Source organism: Globicephala melas, chromosome 17 (assembly GCF_963455315.2).
Source record: "Globicephala melas chromosome 17, mGloMel1.2, whole genome shotgun sequence".
In the NCBI taxonomy this organism is placed as follows: domain Eukaryota; kingdom Metazoa; phylum Chordata; class Mammalia; order Artiodactyla; family Delphinidae; genus Globicephala; species Globicephala melas.
The window spans coordinates 935,695-953,135 of NC_083330.1; the positions used below are offsets into that span (position 1 = coordinate 935,695).

A 17,441-nucleotide genomic window follows, 5' to 3' on the forward strand; every position below is an offset into this window, starting at 1 on the left:
GACTTAGTCTTAGGCTGGGTTACCCCCCCTTCCCGGCTTAGCCCGAGGTGGGACTCGCAGGCAATTGCAGGCTTGACTTCTCACAAGTGCAATCTTGTTCCCAAAGATATTTGCAGGTTAAGAATGCAGGACTACCAGTTTTCAGTGATAGCTTTCAAATCCTGTAGTTGAAAAACAAAAGGATTGTTTCCCAAACAGAATCTCTCTGTGCTGCGTGGAGGCCACGCAGCCCCCCAGAGGGGCCTCCCACGGCGCGGGGGGCTGGTAGGAGGGGAGGGAAGCCCCACTCAGAGGAGCCAGTGAGAGGAAGGCTGCGTTCAACTCTCCAGGTTATGACCGCTTCCCGCAGCCCGACCCTGCCGCCCGAGGCAGGCGCCGTGCCGAGCGGGCAGGATGGGCTGAGCCTGGGCGGAGGTCGGCAGCGGGGCCCAGCGCGGAGCTCGAGGACACAGGGGTCCTCAGAGGGACGCGGGTACTCGGATGAGCTGCCCCGGAGTCGAGTGACTCCTTGGTGCTAAACTCCTCTGAGTTACCACAGTGGTGGCATGAAGAGAGGCCGGGACTCTCGAGCAAGGTGCAGGGGGAGGCGACTGGGGCACATCTTGAAGAGGGGTTCAGGAGGCAGGGCATGCTCTGAGCTGCCCGGGGAGGCTGTGGCTTCTCCCTCAGGTGCTGGCATCCTCTTCAGTTCCACCACAGTTACGGAGAATTGTTTTAAAGGTTTTTTTAGTTTTAAATAATGTCAAGTAATAAAACAGGGTTATCCACGTGGAAGTCAATTTGTACCCAACCTACAACACGATGTTTAGGGACAGACGCAAAGCATTAGTTCTTTGCATCATGAGTTCAAGTCACGGTCAGTTAGGGCCCACGCGTTGGCAAAGAAGTTAAAAGACGGTGCGGCACAGGGACGGGATCTGTCCTCACGCGTTGGCCCAGCCGGTCTTCCCGGAGGGTGTGAGGTCACATGTGCTGGAAATCTCAAAATGATGCAGGCCTGAAAGCCAGCATTCCTACTTCTACAAAGTTACCCCAAGTAAGTAAGCGACGATGCACGTGAAGAGATTTATCTACAAGGACAGTTCATTTCGGGAAGTATCTGTAACAGCAAAAATGTGGCAATATCCAAACGCGAAGGGCAGGGAAAGAGCCTCACAAGCCCTTCTTTCTCAAGCTGCTACCTGACGCCCAGGGGCACCTGCTGGAGAGTGGTGGGCAGGGGGAAGGCAGGGCTGTCTTCAGGGCTTCCTGGCCAGTGGGTGCAGTGGGATGTGACCCCAGAGGAGGGGCTGCACAAGGGGAGTCCCAGGTGTGGGGGGAATGCACTGAGGGGCAGGGCGGGGGATGGGGACCAAGAATGGGGTCCAGGTGGAGACACAGCGGAGCCAGACAGAGAGCGAGCTCCTCATCCGCTGGCAAGGGCGGCCTCCGGCTGACTCCAGAGGGAAGCTGAGAGCCGCACCCGGGCCTCACCCCTCAGGTCCAGGGAAGAGCACTCTTGCCTCTGCCCACCCACAGGTGGGTTTGCCTCCTGGTGCCTCGTGGTACTGTGCAGCCCTGGTGTTTACCCAGGGCCGCTCTGGGCAGCGGGCTGTGCCCTCAGACGCCTCAAACAGTAACACAGATCGTATGCACACAGGCTCCGTGTCTCTGAGTCTCCCTCAGGGCCCAGCAGAAAGACGTTTCAACGCTAAATGCCAGAACCGTTGTGCTCTGGGTGCCACCTTGATCATTTCCTGCTCCAGAGGAAACTCAGTAGTTTCAGTGATTTTGTTTTAACATCTTTATTGGAGTATAATTGCTTTACAATGGTGTGTTCGCTTCTGCTTTATAACAGAGTGAATCAGCTGTACGTATACATATGTCTCCGTGGGACAGGGAGGGTGGGAGGAAGACACAGAGTTTCAGTGATTTTTAAACGCGTGCCCAGCATCTTTCTGACGTGAGGAAAATAACTCATGATGATATAGTCTCTCTATTCATTTCATTCATACAAACATTTTATGACAGTTATGTGTCAACAGACAGTCTAGGTGATACCTTGTCTCCACAGTGTTCACTCGTCTGGCCAAACCCAACCACAGCTAATAAGGAACCCCTTGTCTTCGTCTATCTTAGTGGCGTCTTACGCCAAAGTTGAATGATACACGTTAGTCAGCCCTGACCCCTCTCACCAAACACGCAATTCACAACCACGTTCCGAGCTAAGCAGGAAAAATACACAACACGGATGAGGCTCCTTTTCTACTCACTTGAGACAACAAGACATTTAGGAATTCACACCTCGTTGAACTCGTTTGGATCTTTGAATACTTGGGCTTCAAATTCTTTCTGGTTCTGCAAAATGGAAGTGTTCAAATTAGTACAGACTTTCAAAAAAATAAACAAAAAATGTTCCTTAGGCCTCCTAACATCCGAAGAGACGGGCAGTGACCGAGGAGGAGTGGGGTCGGGGACCTGGGAGGGGCTGCGTGTTCACCCGCAGGCGTGGACTCTGCTCCAGCCCAGCGCTGGTTCTGGGCCCACAGGGTGGGCGAGACCACATGGCCTGGCTCCCAGGAGCCCCTGCCATGAGCTTAGGCTCTCAGCCAGGAGCCGGGAGCTCAGCTCACTGCAGTGGGGGCTGCAGGAGTGTGAGCGCATCAGGGGTCCAGGGGGCTCAGCACGAAAGGGAGATGCCTCCTGGCTCGGGAGGCTCTGGATGGAGAGCAGGGGGTGGGGGAGGGACGAGGTCGAGCGAGACAAGAACCCAAGGGCCTACCGCCTGGGCTTTCTCAGCAAGGTGCGGGTGACCTTGGCAAGAGCAGTTGCAAGAGGGGACGGGAAGAAGCGATGGTCGTGTAGGTCATAAACATGGACAATTCTTCCAAGACGCTTGGCTGTGACAAAACAAGCCTTGGACAGGAAATAGAAGCAGGTGTGGAACTAGGGGAAGTTCTCTCCTTTGCTTCCCTCCCTCCCTCCCTTCCTTCCCTTTTGTTTGTCACATGTGACAGGTTTAGGTCTGTTTAAATTCTGATGGGAAGGTTTTAGTAGTGAGGAAGGAGGTTGAAGATGTAGGGTAAAGATGAAGGTAAATGATGGAGTTTCTGAGGAGATGGAAGGACATAGATCCAGGACTCTCCCTCAGGCACTTCTGAGATCTCTCCACCCATCCATCCACCCACCTTCCATCCAACTATCCACCTGTCCATCCACCCATCCACCCACCCATCCATCCACCCATCCACCCACCCGTCCACCCATCCACCCATCCATCCATCCACCCACCCTTCCATCCAGCTATCCATCTGTCCATCCACCCATCCACCCATCCATCCATCCATCCACCCATCCATCCATCCACCCATCCACCCACCCGTCCATCCATCCACCCGTCTATCCATCCACCCGTCCATCCATCCACCCATCCATCCATCCATCCACCCACCCATCCATCCATCCACCCATCCATCCATCCACCCACCCGTCCATCCACCTACCCGTCCATCCATCCATCCATCCACCCATCTACCCATCCACCCGTCCATCCATCCACCCGTCCATCCATCCACCCGTCCATCCATCCACCCGTCCATCCATCCATCCATCCACCCATCTACCCATCCACCCGTCCATCCATCCACCCGTCCATCCATCCACCCGTCCATCCATCCACCCATCCATCCATCCACCCATCCACCCACCCGTCCATCCATCCACCCACCCGTCCATCCACCCACCCGTCCATCCATCCATCCATCCACCCATCCACCCATCCACCTGTCCATCCATCCACCCGTCCACCCGTCCACCCGTCCACCCGTCCATCCATCCACCCATCCATCCATCCATCCACCCACCCGTCCATCCATCCACCCATCCATCCATCCACCCATCCACCCGTCCATCCATCCATCCACCCATCCACCCGTCCATGCATCCACCCGTCCACCCGTCCACCCATCCACCCACCCGTCCATCCATCCACCCATCCACCCGTCCATCCATCCACCCACCCGTCCACCCACCCACCCGTCCATCCATCCACCCATCCACCCGTCCACCCACCCACCCGTCCATCCATCCACCCGTCCACCCACCCACCCAGCCACCCGTCCACCCACCCACCCGTCCATCCATCCACCCATCCATCCATCCATCCACCCACCCCTCCATCCATCCACCCATCCATCCATCCACCCATCCACCCGTCCATCCATCCACCCACCCGTCCATCCACCCACCCGTCCATCCATCCACCCGTCCATCCGTCCACCCATCCACCCGTCCATCCACCCACCTGTCCATCCATCCATCCACCCACCCCTCCATCCATCCACCCATCCACCCGTCCATCCACCCACCCGTCCATCCATCCACCCGTCCATCCGTCCACCCATCCACCCGTCCATCCACCCACCTGTCCATCCATCCATCCACCCACCCCTCCACCCACCCACCCATCCACCCGTCCACCCACCCACCCGTCCATCCATCCACCCATCCATCCATCCATCCACCCACCCCTCCATCCATCCACCCATCCATCCATCCACCCATCCACCCGTCCATCCATCCACCCACCCGTCCATCCACCCACCCGTCCATCCACCCACCCGTCCATCCATCCACCCGTCCATCCATCCATCCACCCACCTGTCCATCCATCCACCCACTCAACATTTACTAGGGACCCACCATGAGCTACACACTACATGTGAGGAAATATGGTGAAAACCTCCCAAGTTCCTGCTTTAGGGACCTTACATCTATATGTCAAGACAGACAATAAGTGAGTAAATATATTCTGTGTGACGATAAGAACTGTGAAGAGAAAGAAGCAGGGTCGGGGATGGAGGGGAGGAGAAGTTAAGATGATCAACAGCATCTGAGCAGAGACTGAACGAGGCGAGGTCTGGAGGGAACATTCTGGACAGAGGTCACGGCGAGCACAAGGGCACCAGGGAGGCAGGGCAGGTGGCCGGGGGGGCTCCAGGGGAAGAGAGGACAGGACACAGCAGGAGACGTGGCTGGAAAGAGAGAAAGGGGCCTCGTGCAGACTTCAGGGCCCGCCGGGGAGGGGCTCGAGAACCAGAGGGGCCTGAGAACCTTTGTGTTTTTACATATCCTGGATATTGTGGAGGGCAGTCAGTAGGGGGACAGCAGTGGAAGCATGACCTGGGCTGGGTGACTGATGACAGCGACTTGATGGGGGCTGGTGGCCAACAGACGTGGGAGAAGAGATTATATTCAAGGGTTTATTTTGAAAGAGTAGCGAAAAGTGTTACGAGAGAGAGGTTAAGGATGACTCCTAGGGTTTTGACTGAACACCTGAGTGCGGGGGGGTGTCATTTATTGAGTTAGGGAAGACTGGGGGAGGGGCAAGTTTGGGAGAAAATCAAGAGTTTATTGAGATCATTTACTCCGTATGTTGAGAAGGCAGCTGGAGATACAGACTAGAGACTGGGGTGGGTGGGTATAGGGTAATATTTATATATCACATCCTTCCATCTGCCTAAAATCTTCCAACAAATCCTCGTGATCTTCAAGACAAAATCCAGCTCCGAGCTCCATGGACTTGGCCCTCTGTGTCTTCCCGCTTCATCATCAGTCTCATGAACCTAATACAGGTTCCTTTGTATCCCCCGCTTCCCTCGCTCATGCATGTCATTCTCTCTGCTTGGGCCCTTCTCCCCGGCTGACCGCTGTGTCCGCAAAGACCCGGGGACACTTCCTTGTCCTTCCAGCCATACCCCCATCTCCCTGCAGCCTGTTTCCGTGCTCCTTATTTATTTTTTTGGTTACACAGGCCTCTCACTGTTGTGGCCTCTCCCGTTGCGGAGCACAGGCTCCGGACGCACAGGCTCAGTGGCCATGGCTCACAGCCCAGCCACTCTGCGGCATGTGGGATCCTCCCGGACCGGGGCACGAACCCGTGTCCCCTGCACCGGCAGGCGGACTCTCAACCACTGCGCCACCAGGGAAGCCCCCTACGTGACATTTTGGTCACTGTTCTGTGAATGTAGTGCCGTTACCTTTGGGTCAGGAAGACATGGTCCAAATGCTTCCAGCAGAAGAGTCTCCTCCCTCACAGCCTGTTCATAGTCTGCGAAGGACAGCTTCCCGTCATGGTCGTGGTCCTGGGGGCAACCGGCCACACCGCAGTTAACATGGAAAACATCACAAACACACACTGTCTTCTCATGGCCCAGTGTTCACAAAGAAGACGTCAGAAAAGTATGAGGCTAAGTACTGAAATTGAAAGGAACTGTCATATTATGATAAAAGAGCACAGTCCGAGTGCTGTCTTTCACCAGGCAGGAAACTGAGAGTTACTCTAATTTGAGTTCTTATTTCTACCCCACATCTGTGGATTTCACGAGAAAACTCTAAATTACCCATCGTACCATTTTCTTCAGGGTTATTTCCACCAGGTCTTTGATTCCTTCGTCGGGGTCCTCCTCGGACGGCTGCTTCAGGAGGCTATCCTTCAGCATGTGGAACATCTCCTCCTTCGAGATGAAGCCGTCGCCGTTCAAGTCAAACACGTCAAAGCAATCTTCAAGAAAGAACCGGTACGAATGTGCTGCGTCCAGGAAGGCGGCCTTGGTTCTGATGGTGTTCAAGGCCCAGGGCTCCAGTGGTGTTTACATCAAGCCTCGGGCCTCAGGGCAATCAATTCCCCTAACAAATGCCTGATGTCCGCTTACTGAACATACTCAACAATCCTTAGAAAGTTTCCTATACTTAGCTTCAAAGAGCAGGCCAAGGAGCAACGACTTAACATTCTCACCGTGAAAACCTTGGAAAACGGATTGAACTGCGCCTCTTAAACAGAGTTCATTGGGATGAATTAGGAATTAACTAAGAATCAGAAACTTGAATCGATGTTGTATGATGACAATTTGAGTAACAAAATATGTAAAGCACTTACCACCTTCATACGTAAACGCATGCGTACGTGGTCCGCACGTGCACCACCTGCCTGTGCGGTCTGGCTTGGCATGGATTCCGCCTCAGAACTTCTTGATTTGCCTTTTTATTAATTTTTTTCAACCCTTATTATTGACCTGAATTTGCTCCGTAAAAGAGGCTGATGGGAATTCACACCAAGCAAACAACACACAAACCCACCCCACTGGCTGGGCTGGAAGACATTGATGATTTTCACTCTTTCGAGGTACTTATCGTAAAGTGCAAACCAATAGGATAACACGAAGTCTTACATTTCATTTTCTCTTCCAGAGTTCCTCGAAGAAACACGGATAATCCATACACCCACTCTGATACAGTTATGCAACCATCATTGTCTTTGTCAAACCCTCGGAATACTAAAAAAAAAGAGAGAAGTAAAAAATGTGACACTTGTGCTGCGTTTCTATTCTCGGTGACGGACCCGCACAGGGCTACGCACTTCTGAAATTCAGGCGAAACCTCACGCCCATATGGTCCCATGTTCTCATTTGATAAAGGAGGAAACTAAGATGTCGTAACATCGGAAAACTCTTTTACTTAAGCGTTCACGTTTCCCTTCATACTTTGTGGGAACAAGTAAATTCTGAATAGCTAAATACATGAATCAACAGTGAACGTATACACATATAGGTACATTAAATTTGTTGATATATTAACATAAAACATATAATTTTATATTTTGTTACCCAAGAAAAGTACTGCTATTACATGATAGATAAGATTATATCTTAACTTTTATTGGAATACTCTTGATGATGTAAGGAAGTTTAAATGTCCTTTTAAAACGATTATTTATTGTTCTATTTACTAAGTAGGAATATAAATAGCTCGGGTTTTCTGATGTAAAGAAAGGAAACCTAGTTATTCAAGTTGACTTTGTCCTCTTCCTAAATCCACAGAAAGAGTGGTTGCTACCTTCTTCCCTAATGTGCTTCCCTATGAATGTAAAAATTAAACTTTTATGTTCAAATGGATTTGGAAACACAGAACGTGAAGCTTCCCGCCCAGAGTTTGTCCAAACTCCAAACTGTTTTTCCCAGTTATGGCTGGATTTGGCCCGTCTAGACACTGACGTCCGCTCACCTCTGTCCATGATCATGTCGTCCGTCATCCCAAATGTCACGTGCAGGATGTTCCGAAAGGCGTTCCGATCCAGCCCGACGTCCAAACCCTGCCGCTCTGTCACATCACCCACCAAGTTATAGAAAAGATTGATAAGGCATTTCACTTCAAATTTATTAACTGTGAAAGAATGAAATTGAGATGTAACAAAAACGCCTTTTAATCTTTAATGTCCAACTTAAACTTTGCACAAATGAGTTTTGTAGACAAACAACACTGGAATCATGAATGGGCAGCTGTCAACAGGAGACGGTCCTCTTTTGAGATTCATGACCCTCGAGTTACCAGAGGATGGTCACTACTCAGAAGTTCCCACTGAAGTAAGGGCAGCAGCCGTCCCTCCAAACAGATGTAAGTGCAGTCACAGTTAGAAAAAGGACGATAATATTAGCCAGGTCACCTGAATGCGGATTGTGGGGTCTGATTCTGAGTAACCATGGCGATGTTAAAAATGGTAGCTTTCCCCCAGCATTTTGATTATAGGCATTCGTGAGATTTGCAGTTTAACTCTTCCCTGGAAATAGATACCAGCCTCCCCCAAACCAGGCAACGACTTTCATCTCACATTAGCCTTCGTGAAGCCGTGCGCCAGAGTTTGGAAAGCAGAGTCACCTATTTTCCAATAAGGAAGGAGTTAAGCATATCCTAGCACCCAGGAAGGTTCTCGCTGTGAGGGCTGGAAATTAACAGGCAGCCGTGCAGCAGCACTTCGGAGGAAGGACTTTTGTGTCTAAAGGGTGTGCACACACATGCCTGCTTGCACACACACGACTGCAGAGAGGGTGGTGCTGTTCACACTGAGCTAATTGTGTCCCCATCGCTGTCCGAGGTGTGTAGGTGGAAGGATTAGTGTCTGGCATTAGAACATAAAGGTGAGTTTCAATATGAGGTAAAGGTGGAAGATGGGGAAGATCTTATTTCAAAACAAGACAAAATTAAGGTTGAGTATTTTTAAAAGCAAGGACGGAAGCTGTGTGCATGTAAAGGAAAACAGCCCAAAGAAATGGATAAATCCCACCTCATCTTACAGGCCAGGAGAGGCTTGAGGGCGAGTTCCAGTTTGGGGTGCCACAATTTAAGACGAACATTGAAAACGTTGGAAAACAAATGATTTAGTAAATAAATTGATAAATAGTAGAAATAATGTAATGGTTATAATTTTAAAAAGAGCCTTTACTTGCCACAGAAAACGGTATGAATGGTATGTCACTTCAAAAAAAAATTACACATAGAAATACTACAGAATCCAGTGATTCCACTTCTGGGTATTTGCCCCAAAGGATTGAAAGCAGGGACTCTGATACTTGTACACCATTATTCATAGCAGCAGTCGTCACAACAGCCAGAAGGTGGGAGCAATCCAGGTGTCCATGGGTGGATGAGTGGATGAATAAGATGTGGTCCATCCATACAATGGACCATGAGTCAGCATTAAAAAGGGAGGAAATCGTGACTCCTGCTACAACTTGCCTGACTCCTGACTACATCATGCTGAGTGAAACAAGCCAGATGAAAAAGGACAAATATTATTTGATTTCACTTATATGATGTACCCAGAGTGGTGAGATTCATAGAGACAAAAAGTAGACGGTGGGTGCCAGGGGCTGCGGGAGGGCGAAGTGGGGAGCAACAGTTTAATGGGGACAGAGTTTCAGCTGGAAAGATGAGAAAGTTCTGGAGATGGATGGTGGTGACAGCTGCACAATGTGAATGTACTTAGTGCCCCTGAGCGGTGCACTTAAAATAATTAAAATGCTAAATTTTATGTCATGTCTATTTAACCACAATAAAAAACTCTAAAAATAAAAAGTGATGTTAATGGCTGGGGAAGAAAACCTTGCATGAAGAATGATGCAGTCTGATCACATATATGAAATGCTAGCTGAGGGGATGTTGATTAGCCATTTCCCATCTCAGCTGAAATAAAAATGAAAGAGTATTAGCTCAATTTATTCCCCAAAAGATCCAAGATGGGTAATTTTTCCACAGGAAAAATTCTCTTGCTGAAATGTTTCTTATATCATGCCGCAACTAAAAGATCCACGTGCCGCAACTAAGACCCAGTGCAGCCAAATAAATAAATAAATATTGGGAAAAAAGAATACTAAATGGAATTAAGGAAATTCGAGAATGGATTTTCATCTTTTTGTAAGGTGTAAGTCTGCTGTGCAGATCAGATCTGCAGAATGGTGGATTAACTAGACAAACATTTAAGATACTTTCTTCTTTGATTCTACAAAATCTATCCATTTCATCTTGGTGGGATTATCACCTGGCAACTAAAAGGAAATCTGACTTTAGAAGAAAGGTCCTCTGTTTAAAGAAACTCAAAATTATTATAATGCCCATGATTAGTCACTATTTCTAAAGAATTTAACTGGTAATCATCAAGGTTCTTAAGGTTCACTTTAAAATTTTTATGTAGGACAAAAATCAAAAGAGTTGGCTGGTTTTCTTGCTGTGTTTTCGCTTATCTTTTCCTTTTATAAATTTATTTTATTTTTGGCTGCGTTGGGCCTTCGTTGCTGTGCACAGGCTTTCTCTAGTTGCGGCGAGCAGGGGCTACTCTTCGTTGCAGTGCACGGGCTTCTCATTTCAGTGGATTCTCTTGTTGCGGAGCACAGGCTCTAGGTGCGCGGGCTTCAGTAGTCACGGCGCGAGGGCTCAGTAGTTGTGGCTCGCAGGCTCTAGAGCGCAGGCTCAGTAGTTGTGGCGCACGGGCTTAGTTGCTCCGCATGTGGGATCTTCCCGGACCAGGGCTTGAACCAGTGTCTCCTGCATTGGCAGGCAGATTCTTAACCACTGAGCCACCAGGGAAGCCCTCACATCTTTTAATATGTTCACAGAATATCTGCAATACATTGCAAACTCACTTGAACAGGAACTAAATCAAATTCAGTGTTCGTTGTGTATAGCAGTTATTGCACTGTTTATTTAAAATGTTTACTAGATGTTTAAGATCTGGCCTTTTCCCACAAATGAAAGTATTTTAAGAAAAACAACAGAACAAAACTCTCATCAGATTGTAATAACCATGATAATATCTTAAATTATAGGATGACTTTTTTTAGACGTAACTTTTATTTCCAGCACCATCCTGACAGGATTTCCTACCACTCATCATATAAGATACTGAGTATGATTAGAAGGCACTAGATCCCATAATCTCTAGGACTACATGAGAACATGTTTGTTCTTTCTTTGCACAGTGGGAGTAGTCTTGGGATTATGGCTGTGGGATTATTGCGATAAGCACTCAACTTCTAAGATTTCTCGTCACATATCTCCCTCATCTAAGCCATATCCACAACTTCCTTGCCCAAGCACAGTCCTGTTTTTCAGTCTGAATATAATTCTAAGGTTACCTGTGAAATTCTAGGACCACTTTTCAGACTATGTGTGAGATGGGAGCAGATGTCTTCAATAGGTGTCCATCTTGCCACCTGCCAAGTCTAATCCTTCACTTTGCTGGAAAGTTGGGTCTAGAGTTGGGAACAGATCCTTTACTGTGTGTTTAGCTTTGTTGAGCTTCTTGGATTCCAGGCACATTTCCTTGCTCTGAGATACAAGTTTCTGGGCCACTTCACCGTGTCTGTCCTAGGGATGTTCAACCCCTGATAACCACTTTCCCTTATAGGTCTCTTGGTAATTCCCAAAACTTGGACCTTGCCAGTTGATTTGCTCTAAGAAGAGCTGTTGGTTGGGCTACTTTTCTAGTTCGGTGGTTTTTAGTGCTTGTTTTCCACCTGTGTCTGAAGCTAAATCCACATGTGTCTCCAGGGTACATAAATCCCGTTTCTATAGCGTAAGGGTAAGTTAAGAGAAGGTTTGAGAAGCAACTATGTGCGTGCGTGCGGGTACAGCACTAGATACCTGGATACTGGAAATGCGCCTTAAGATCATGGGCGCCAGGAGTGCCCGCCCCAAGGAGCTGATGTTGGTGTTCCCTTCCAGACTCCTCTTTAGGGTCGGGCGTGGAGAGGGCTCCGACTGCGCTCGGGCTCTGCAGGCGGAACAGTAGCACCGGGCAGGACAGGACCTGGCCCAGGAGCCTCTGCACACCCGGCACCTGATTCTTACTTACAGTGCTTGCAATTTTTAGTTAAGGAGTCCGTTAGCTTCTGCAGCTTCTTGCGGTTCATGCCGGCCGCTCAGGGAACCGGGTCGCGGCCCGTGTCCAGTGGGGCGGCTGCCGGGACCCTCGCGAGGCCTGGGCCTGAGGCTGCCGGCGAGTCTCCCCTGTGCGCGTGCGCGGTCCTAACACACGACGTGGCCATGGCAACGGCTTGGCGGCCGCCGATTGGCTGCCGGGCTGGGGTGGGCGTGATCCTAACCGGGCGACGAGCCATGGCAACGCCTGGGCGGCAGCTGATTGGCTCCCGGGCCGGCCGGCACTGTCTCCCTGGGAGGGCCGGCCAGGCGCGCTGCGACCGCGTTCCGACTGTGACGTCGGCGGGTGACCCTCCAGGTGTGGCTGGCTCGAGTTCACAACCCCTTTCATGAGATGCACCGTGAGTCCTCAGGGCTGAATTCTGTGGGGATGTCTTGGGTGGTGAGCGCGACACCAGGGAGGCTTCAGATCCTCAGCGAGGTCTGGGAACCCGGGGGTTGCAGGAATGAGCACGTGTGGTCCAGACGACGGCTTTTCGGGCGCGGGAGGGTGAGGGGCTCGCTCTCAGGTTGCCAGTCCTTTTGCCAGGAGGGAGTCTGCCACAGGATATCTTCAAGTTTTTGGTGATGCTGCAGAGAGCAAGAGGCACTTGGAGTAGTTCCCCGCCCCCTCATTCATTCTTGAGGTGGGGCTGGAGGCTGTCCGTGGAGTCTGGGGAGAGCCCCTGGCAACTTTTCAGCTTGTTAAAGAGGCAACCTCCCAAATAAAGACGAGCTGACAGCTGACACTAGCTCTGGGGTACAGCCTGACCTTGCTTTTCTGGAAAATATCTCAGTAAAATGGATCTTCTACTTATTTGAAAGACAGGTTCTTTGACTGCAAAGGCTAGTCCTTACGTCTTTACTATGAGAGGACTTTCTGCTCTTAACACAGATGAAACACCCTCTTTGAATTAAGACAGCGATAACATGGGTCAGCTCAGCCAGGAGCAAAAAACCTACAATATTCTCCCACATGTCACTTGTTTCGCTTCAGAAGGCAAAATGCTTTTGAATACAAATTATTCTATAGTGTGTGTACTGTCATTGTTAAACTGAAAGCAGAAAAATTCTGCCAACGGTATGTAACAACCCCACATGAGGTCTCTGATTCTCTTTCCTTGTTTCATGTGTTTGTTGAATGGAGGACTGGGGTGCTGCTTGAATCCAGGGTCGAGGATGCTTGGGGAAGGCAGGCAGGCACTGTATGATCCTGAAGCAGATTCCCTGAGAACTGTTAATTAATATGAAGTGATAGTGAATGTGAGATGGCCACCGTTAACGGTTAAGCGGTATTCCTGTTCGTGCCCTTGTCCGGCAGGTGCGGCGTTTCTAACAGGACTGTAGGGGACAGATGGAGATGGATGTATTCTGACACACGCACTGCGAGACCTTAGTGATCTGTCAGATGCCAGAGCCGTGGCAAATATTTAGTCCTTAGAGATCGTTGGGGTGCTCGTTAGAAAGGCAAGCAGCCCAAAGCGTGGCTGTCTGGGGCTAATAAGGGGAGCCGCTCCCGTCCCTACCAGGTGTGCTGAACAGACTCCCTGCCGGCGTGTCTGGGGAGCAACCTCCTCTCTGGGCGAGTTCAGGCGTCTGGGCAGACCTCATGCACTGGAAGCTTCTCGAGCACCTTTGGGGAGCAAATCCATTCTTCCTTCCTAAGCTTCAGGCCTGGGCCCCGCCATCTGTGTTCCGTTAAAGTGGAAAAGCCAATGGAAGGGCAGTGCCACAGAAGGCTGATTAGGAGTCAGATCTGTTCTAGCAGCAGAGACCCTGCACCTGCCGAGAAACCTTGGTGACGCGTCCTACTCCCAGCTCCCCCTCCCCCCGGTCTTCCTTCTATGTTATTCTTTTAGCCAAAACTTTACAAATTCACCATAGCGTCTCTCTCATGTCTCTGAGAGCATTGTGGAACTGGCCTCACCATACGGTCTTGCAAACCTTTCTCAGGGAAAGCAGGCATTTACTAGGGGCGTCTTTTGTCCACATACTGGCAAACCTCAGAGCGTTCTCTACATTCTTGTGACATCCTGAACTTAATATTTTTAGACCCCAGAACGAGCTGTGGGCCTGATAGAGCCTGCTGAGTGCATCTCAGAGCCGGTGGTAATTTCTGTCCATAGACTTTGTTGCTTGTGGGGAGGAGATGCAGCATTGCGTCCCAAGGGCTTTTTCCAAGAGAGGCAATTAGGCCTGAACAGTTACCTCATATCGAATCAATCAGTAATAGAATAATCAAAAACTGGGCTGAATTTGTGCTGTGCATGAAGTGATCATAGAACTTTCCAAAGTTCAAGCAGCTTTGAGATGGGTGCTTTCATGAACACAAAAGTACGTTAAAGTGACTATGAAAGTTATAACTGCTTCCTTTAATTTTGTGTGCAAACAGTTTTCTCTTAGACTACAATTAATTGGAATTTTGCCATAATAAAGAGCTTGGACGTCGAATTGATGAAAGTGTTTCCCTCAGTGTGGACCTTTTATGATGGAGGCGTTTGGAAGCTGTGGGAAATGACATCACAGAATTGATTTCCAAGTATATTACAAGTCTGTTATGAAATTACTTTAATGAAAGGAAAATATAAAGGTTAGTTATCTACATAATTTTTATTCATTTGTACCAGTTTTATGTTGTAGGGCGAGTAATGGGAAGTTCTGTGGGGACTTGAGCCAACCTTTCAGGCAGGTGACCCTCCTCTGGTCTCTCACCGCTTTCTCTCCCCTGTGCCGCTCCCCCAGCCCCCTGACAGCGCAAGGGGCGTCTCCCTCCAGGACTGCTGCCAGGCCTTCACTCCATCCCCTGAGGCCCCTCTTGTGAGTGAATCCCTCCTGCCTCTGTCCTCCTGCTTTGCCTCGGGACTACCCTTCCAGCGCTTGCCACGCTGAGTGATGACTCTCCTTCTCTGATCTCTCCTCCCCACTGGACTGTGAAGTACATGATCCCTCTCTCCTCACATTTGTGTCTGTTTTATCTCTGAATCCCTTTGTCTGGCACCTGTCTGTCATCCTTCTGCATTTGCCAGTACAGCCCAGGCTCCGTGGTCCACACTCAGGGAGAGGAGTCGCCTGAGTGGGAGGAACCCCGAGCCCCTTCCTCCGCAGCCCCCGTCCTGGAGACCCCTGTGAATGTACAGCAGGGCCTTTAGAGGGCTGGGAGCGAAGAAGACATTTTCCGAGTATACACACCAAACACTCACTGCTCTTAACACGTCTCTAGGTAATTTTTGGGAACCTTAAGCAAGTGGATGGTGGGGAAGGCAGACACCCGAGGTCTACTGAGGTTGGGGCCCTCACGTCTTACATATGCTTCTGATGCTGGAAACTACGGAGTGGCCTGTGATAAGTAATTACTGTGACAGCAGTAATCAGTCAGCAGGTTGAGTAAGGGAGCTGACCCTCCAAGCCTCACGGAGCTGCCCATGATGTCCTGAGGAACCCACTGGGCTTCCTCCTGTGGCCCGCTGGGTCCCGGGCCCAGAGCCTGGCTCTGGCCACTGTGCTGTCTGAATCACCCTCCAGGGACTTGGGATCTGCCCAGGGCTCCCTTGCACCCGGTCCTACTGGGTCAGGATTGCCATCCTTCTGAAGTCTGGTCATTAGTGGGTGTGTAGTGCAGACCCCTTGTGATTTTCATTTGCATTTCCCAATGACTACTGAATTGAATTTCTTTTTAATAGTAGGTTGTAAGTGTTCTTTATGTATTAGGAATGGAACACCGTTATCAGAATAGAGTCTGTGACTTTTATTCTTTTACTAGTGGCCTTTGAAAAGCGAAAGTTTTGAGTTTTGGTGAAGTTCAGTCTACCACAATTTAATTTTGTGGTTCATGCTTTTTGTGTGCTGCTTAAAAATATTTTCCTAATCCAAAACCATAAAGATTTTTGTCCTGTATTTTTTACGTGGTTTATGGTTTTATCTCTTACATTTAGACCGCTGGTTTCCTTCAGTTAATTTTCGTATGTGTCTGAGGTAAGGGTTAATGTTCCCTATTTTTCATATGGGCACCTGATTTTTATAAAAGACTCTTCCTTTTCCATTGAATTATTCTGGCATTTTTGTCAAATACATCTCGTGGGCTTAGTTTTGGACTATCTATTCTGTTCCATTGATCACTGTGGCTGTTCTTTGGCCAGTATCACACTGTGTTCATTTCTGTAGTTTTATAGTGAATCTTCAAATCAGGGGGTGTAAATTCTGTAATGTTGTTCTTTTTCAAAATTGTTTTGATTAATTAACATTCTTTTCATTTCATATGACTTTTAGAATCAGCTTGTCAATTTCCAAAGAAACAAAATCCTGCTGAGGTGTTGCATCACATCTATTTGCATCACATCTATTTGCATCACATCTATTTGCATCTATTGCATCTATTTGCATCTATTTGCATCACATCAATTTGGGTAGAATTGACGTCTTCACTAAGCTATTGCTTTTTCTGATCCATGGGCATGGTACGTCTCTCCATTTATGTAGGTCTTCATTACTTTCTCTCAGCATTGTTTTGAGGTTTTAAGTGTACACATCGGAGCATGTGTACATGTATTTATAGTATTTTTGATGCTAATATAAATGCAATGTTTAATATTGCAACTGTTCTTTGATAGTACATAAAATATAACTGATATGTGTACACGGATCTTGTATGCTGGAAACATGCTACACTCGTATATTCTTCTACTAGATTTTTTTTAGATTATTTAAGATTTTCTACATTGATGATCGTGTTCTCTACAAATAAAGGCATTTTTACTTCTTCTTTTCCAATCTGTATGCCATTTTAAATCAGCATTGGGCACGTTCCCTCCAACACAGGGAACAAAGGGAGGTCCCTGCTTTTGCCCCCTTCCAGCGTGATGCTGAGGAGCGGTGGCGAGAGCGGACCCTCGCTTTGCTTCCTGTGTTGGAGGGAAGGTGCCCATTGTTCCGCATCACACGTGCTGTTTGCTGTAGCTTTCTCACAGATGTCCTACATTAGATTAGGAAGCGGTCATCTATTCCAAATTTCCTGAGCGTGTTTGTCATCAGTGGGTTGCTGAGTTTTTACTGCTCATCCACACCTCCCCCTGCCGGAAGTGGCACCAGCATCTGTTAGTTGAGCTGCACATCACAGAAAACGCAGGCAAAGCTGGAACGCCTGTCTCTGAGGAAAATAGATGACTCACAGCTCATCCTGGACCTTGAGAGTGTTTGCATTCTCTGCAGTGCTCTGA

At 49.0% G+C, this 17,441-nt stretch overlaps 2 protein-coding genes across 2 annotated transcripts in view; one reads left to right on the forward strand and one right to left on the reverse strand.

The window, feature by feature from the left end:
* Positions 1-1,786: 1,786 nt before the first annotated feature.
* On the reverse strand, positions 1,787-12,313 carry CLXN (calaxin). The gene is made up of 6 exons (XM_030859788.2): positions 12,164-12,313; positions 8,041-8,199; positions 7,209-7,313; positions 6,390-6,541; positions 6,018-6,122; positions 1,787-2,337 (listed from the first exon to the last, which is right to left on the reverse strand). The coding sequence occupies exons 1-6, from the start codon at positions 12,219-12,221 to the stop codon at positions 2,278-2,280; spliced, it is 639 nt and encodes a 212-aa protein (XP_030715648.1). The 5' UTR covers positions 12,222-12,313; the 3' UTR covers positions 1,787-2,277.
* A 159-nt stretch (positions 12,314-12,472) lies between these two features.
* Positions 12,473-17,441, forward strand: part of PPDPFL (pancreatic progenitor cell differentiation and proliferation factor like) — a 158,030-nt gene continuing 153,061 nt past the window's right edge. The window contains exon 1 of the mRNA XM_070044033.1: positions 12,473-12,590. Coding sequence (XP_069900134.1) covers positions 12,584-12,590 — 7 coding nt within the window. The 5' untranslated portion in view covers positions 12,473-12,583. The remainder of the gene's footprint in view (positions 12,591-17,441) is intronic.

Coding starts and splice junctions, on each gene's coding strand:
- CLXN (XM_030859788.2), bottom strand. CDS start 12,221: ATGAACCGCAAGAAGCTGCAGAAGCTAACGGACTCCTTAACTAAAAAT. Junction 7,314..8,040: donor CGACATGATCATGGACAGAG/GTGAGCGGACGT, acceptor CTTTTTTTTTAG/TATTCCGAGGGTTTGACAAA. Junction 6,123..6,389: donor AAATAACCCTGAAGAAAATG/GTACGATGGGTA, acceptor GGTTGCCCCCAG/GACCACGACCATGACGGGAA.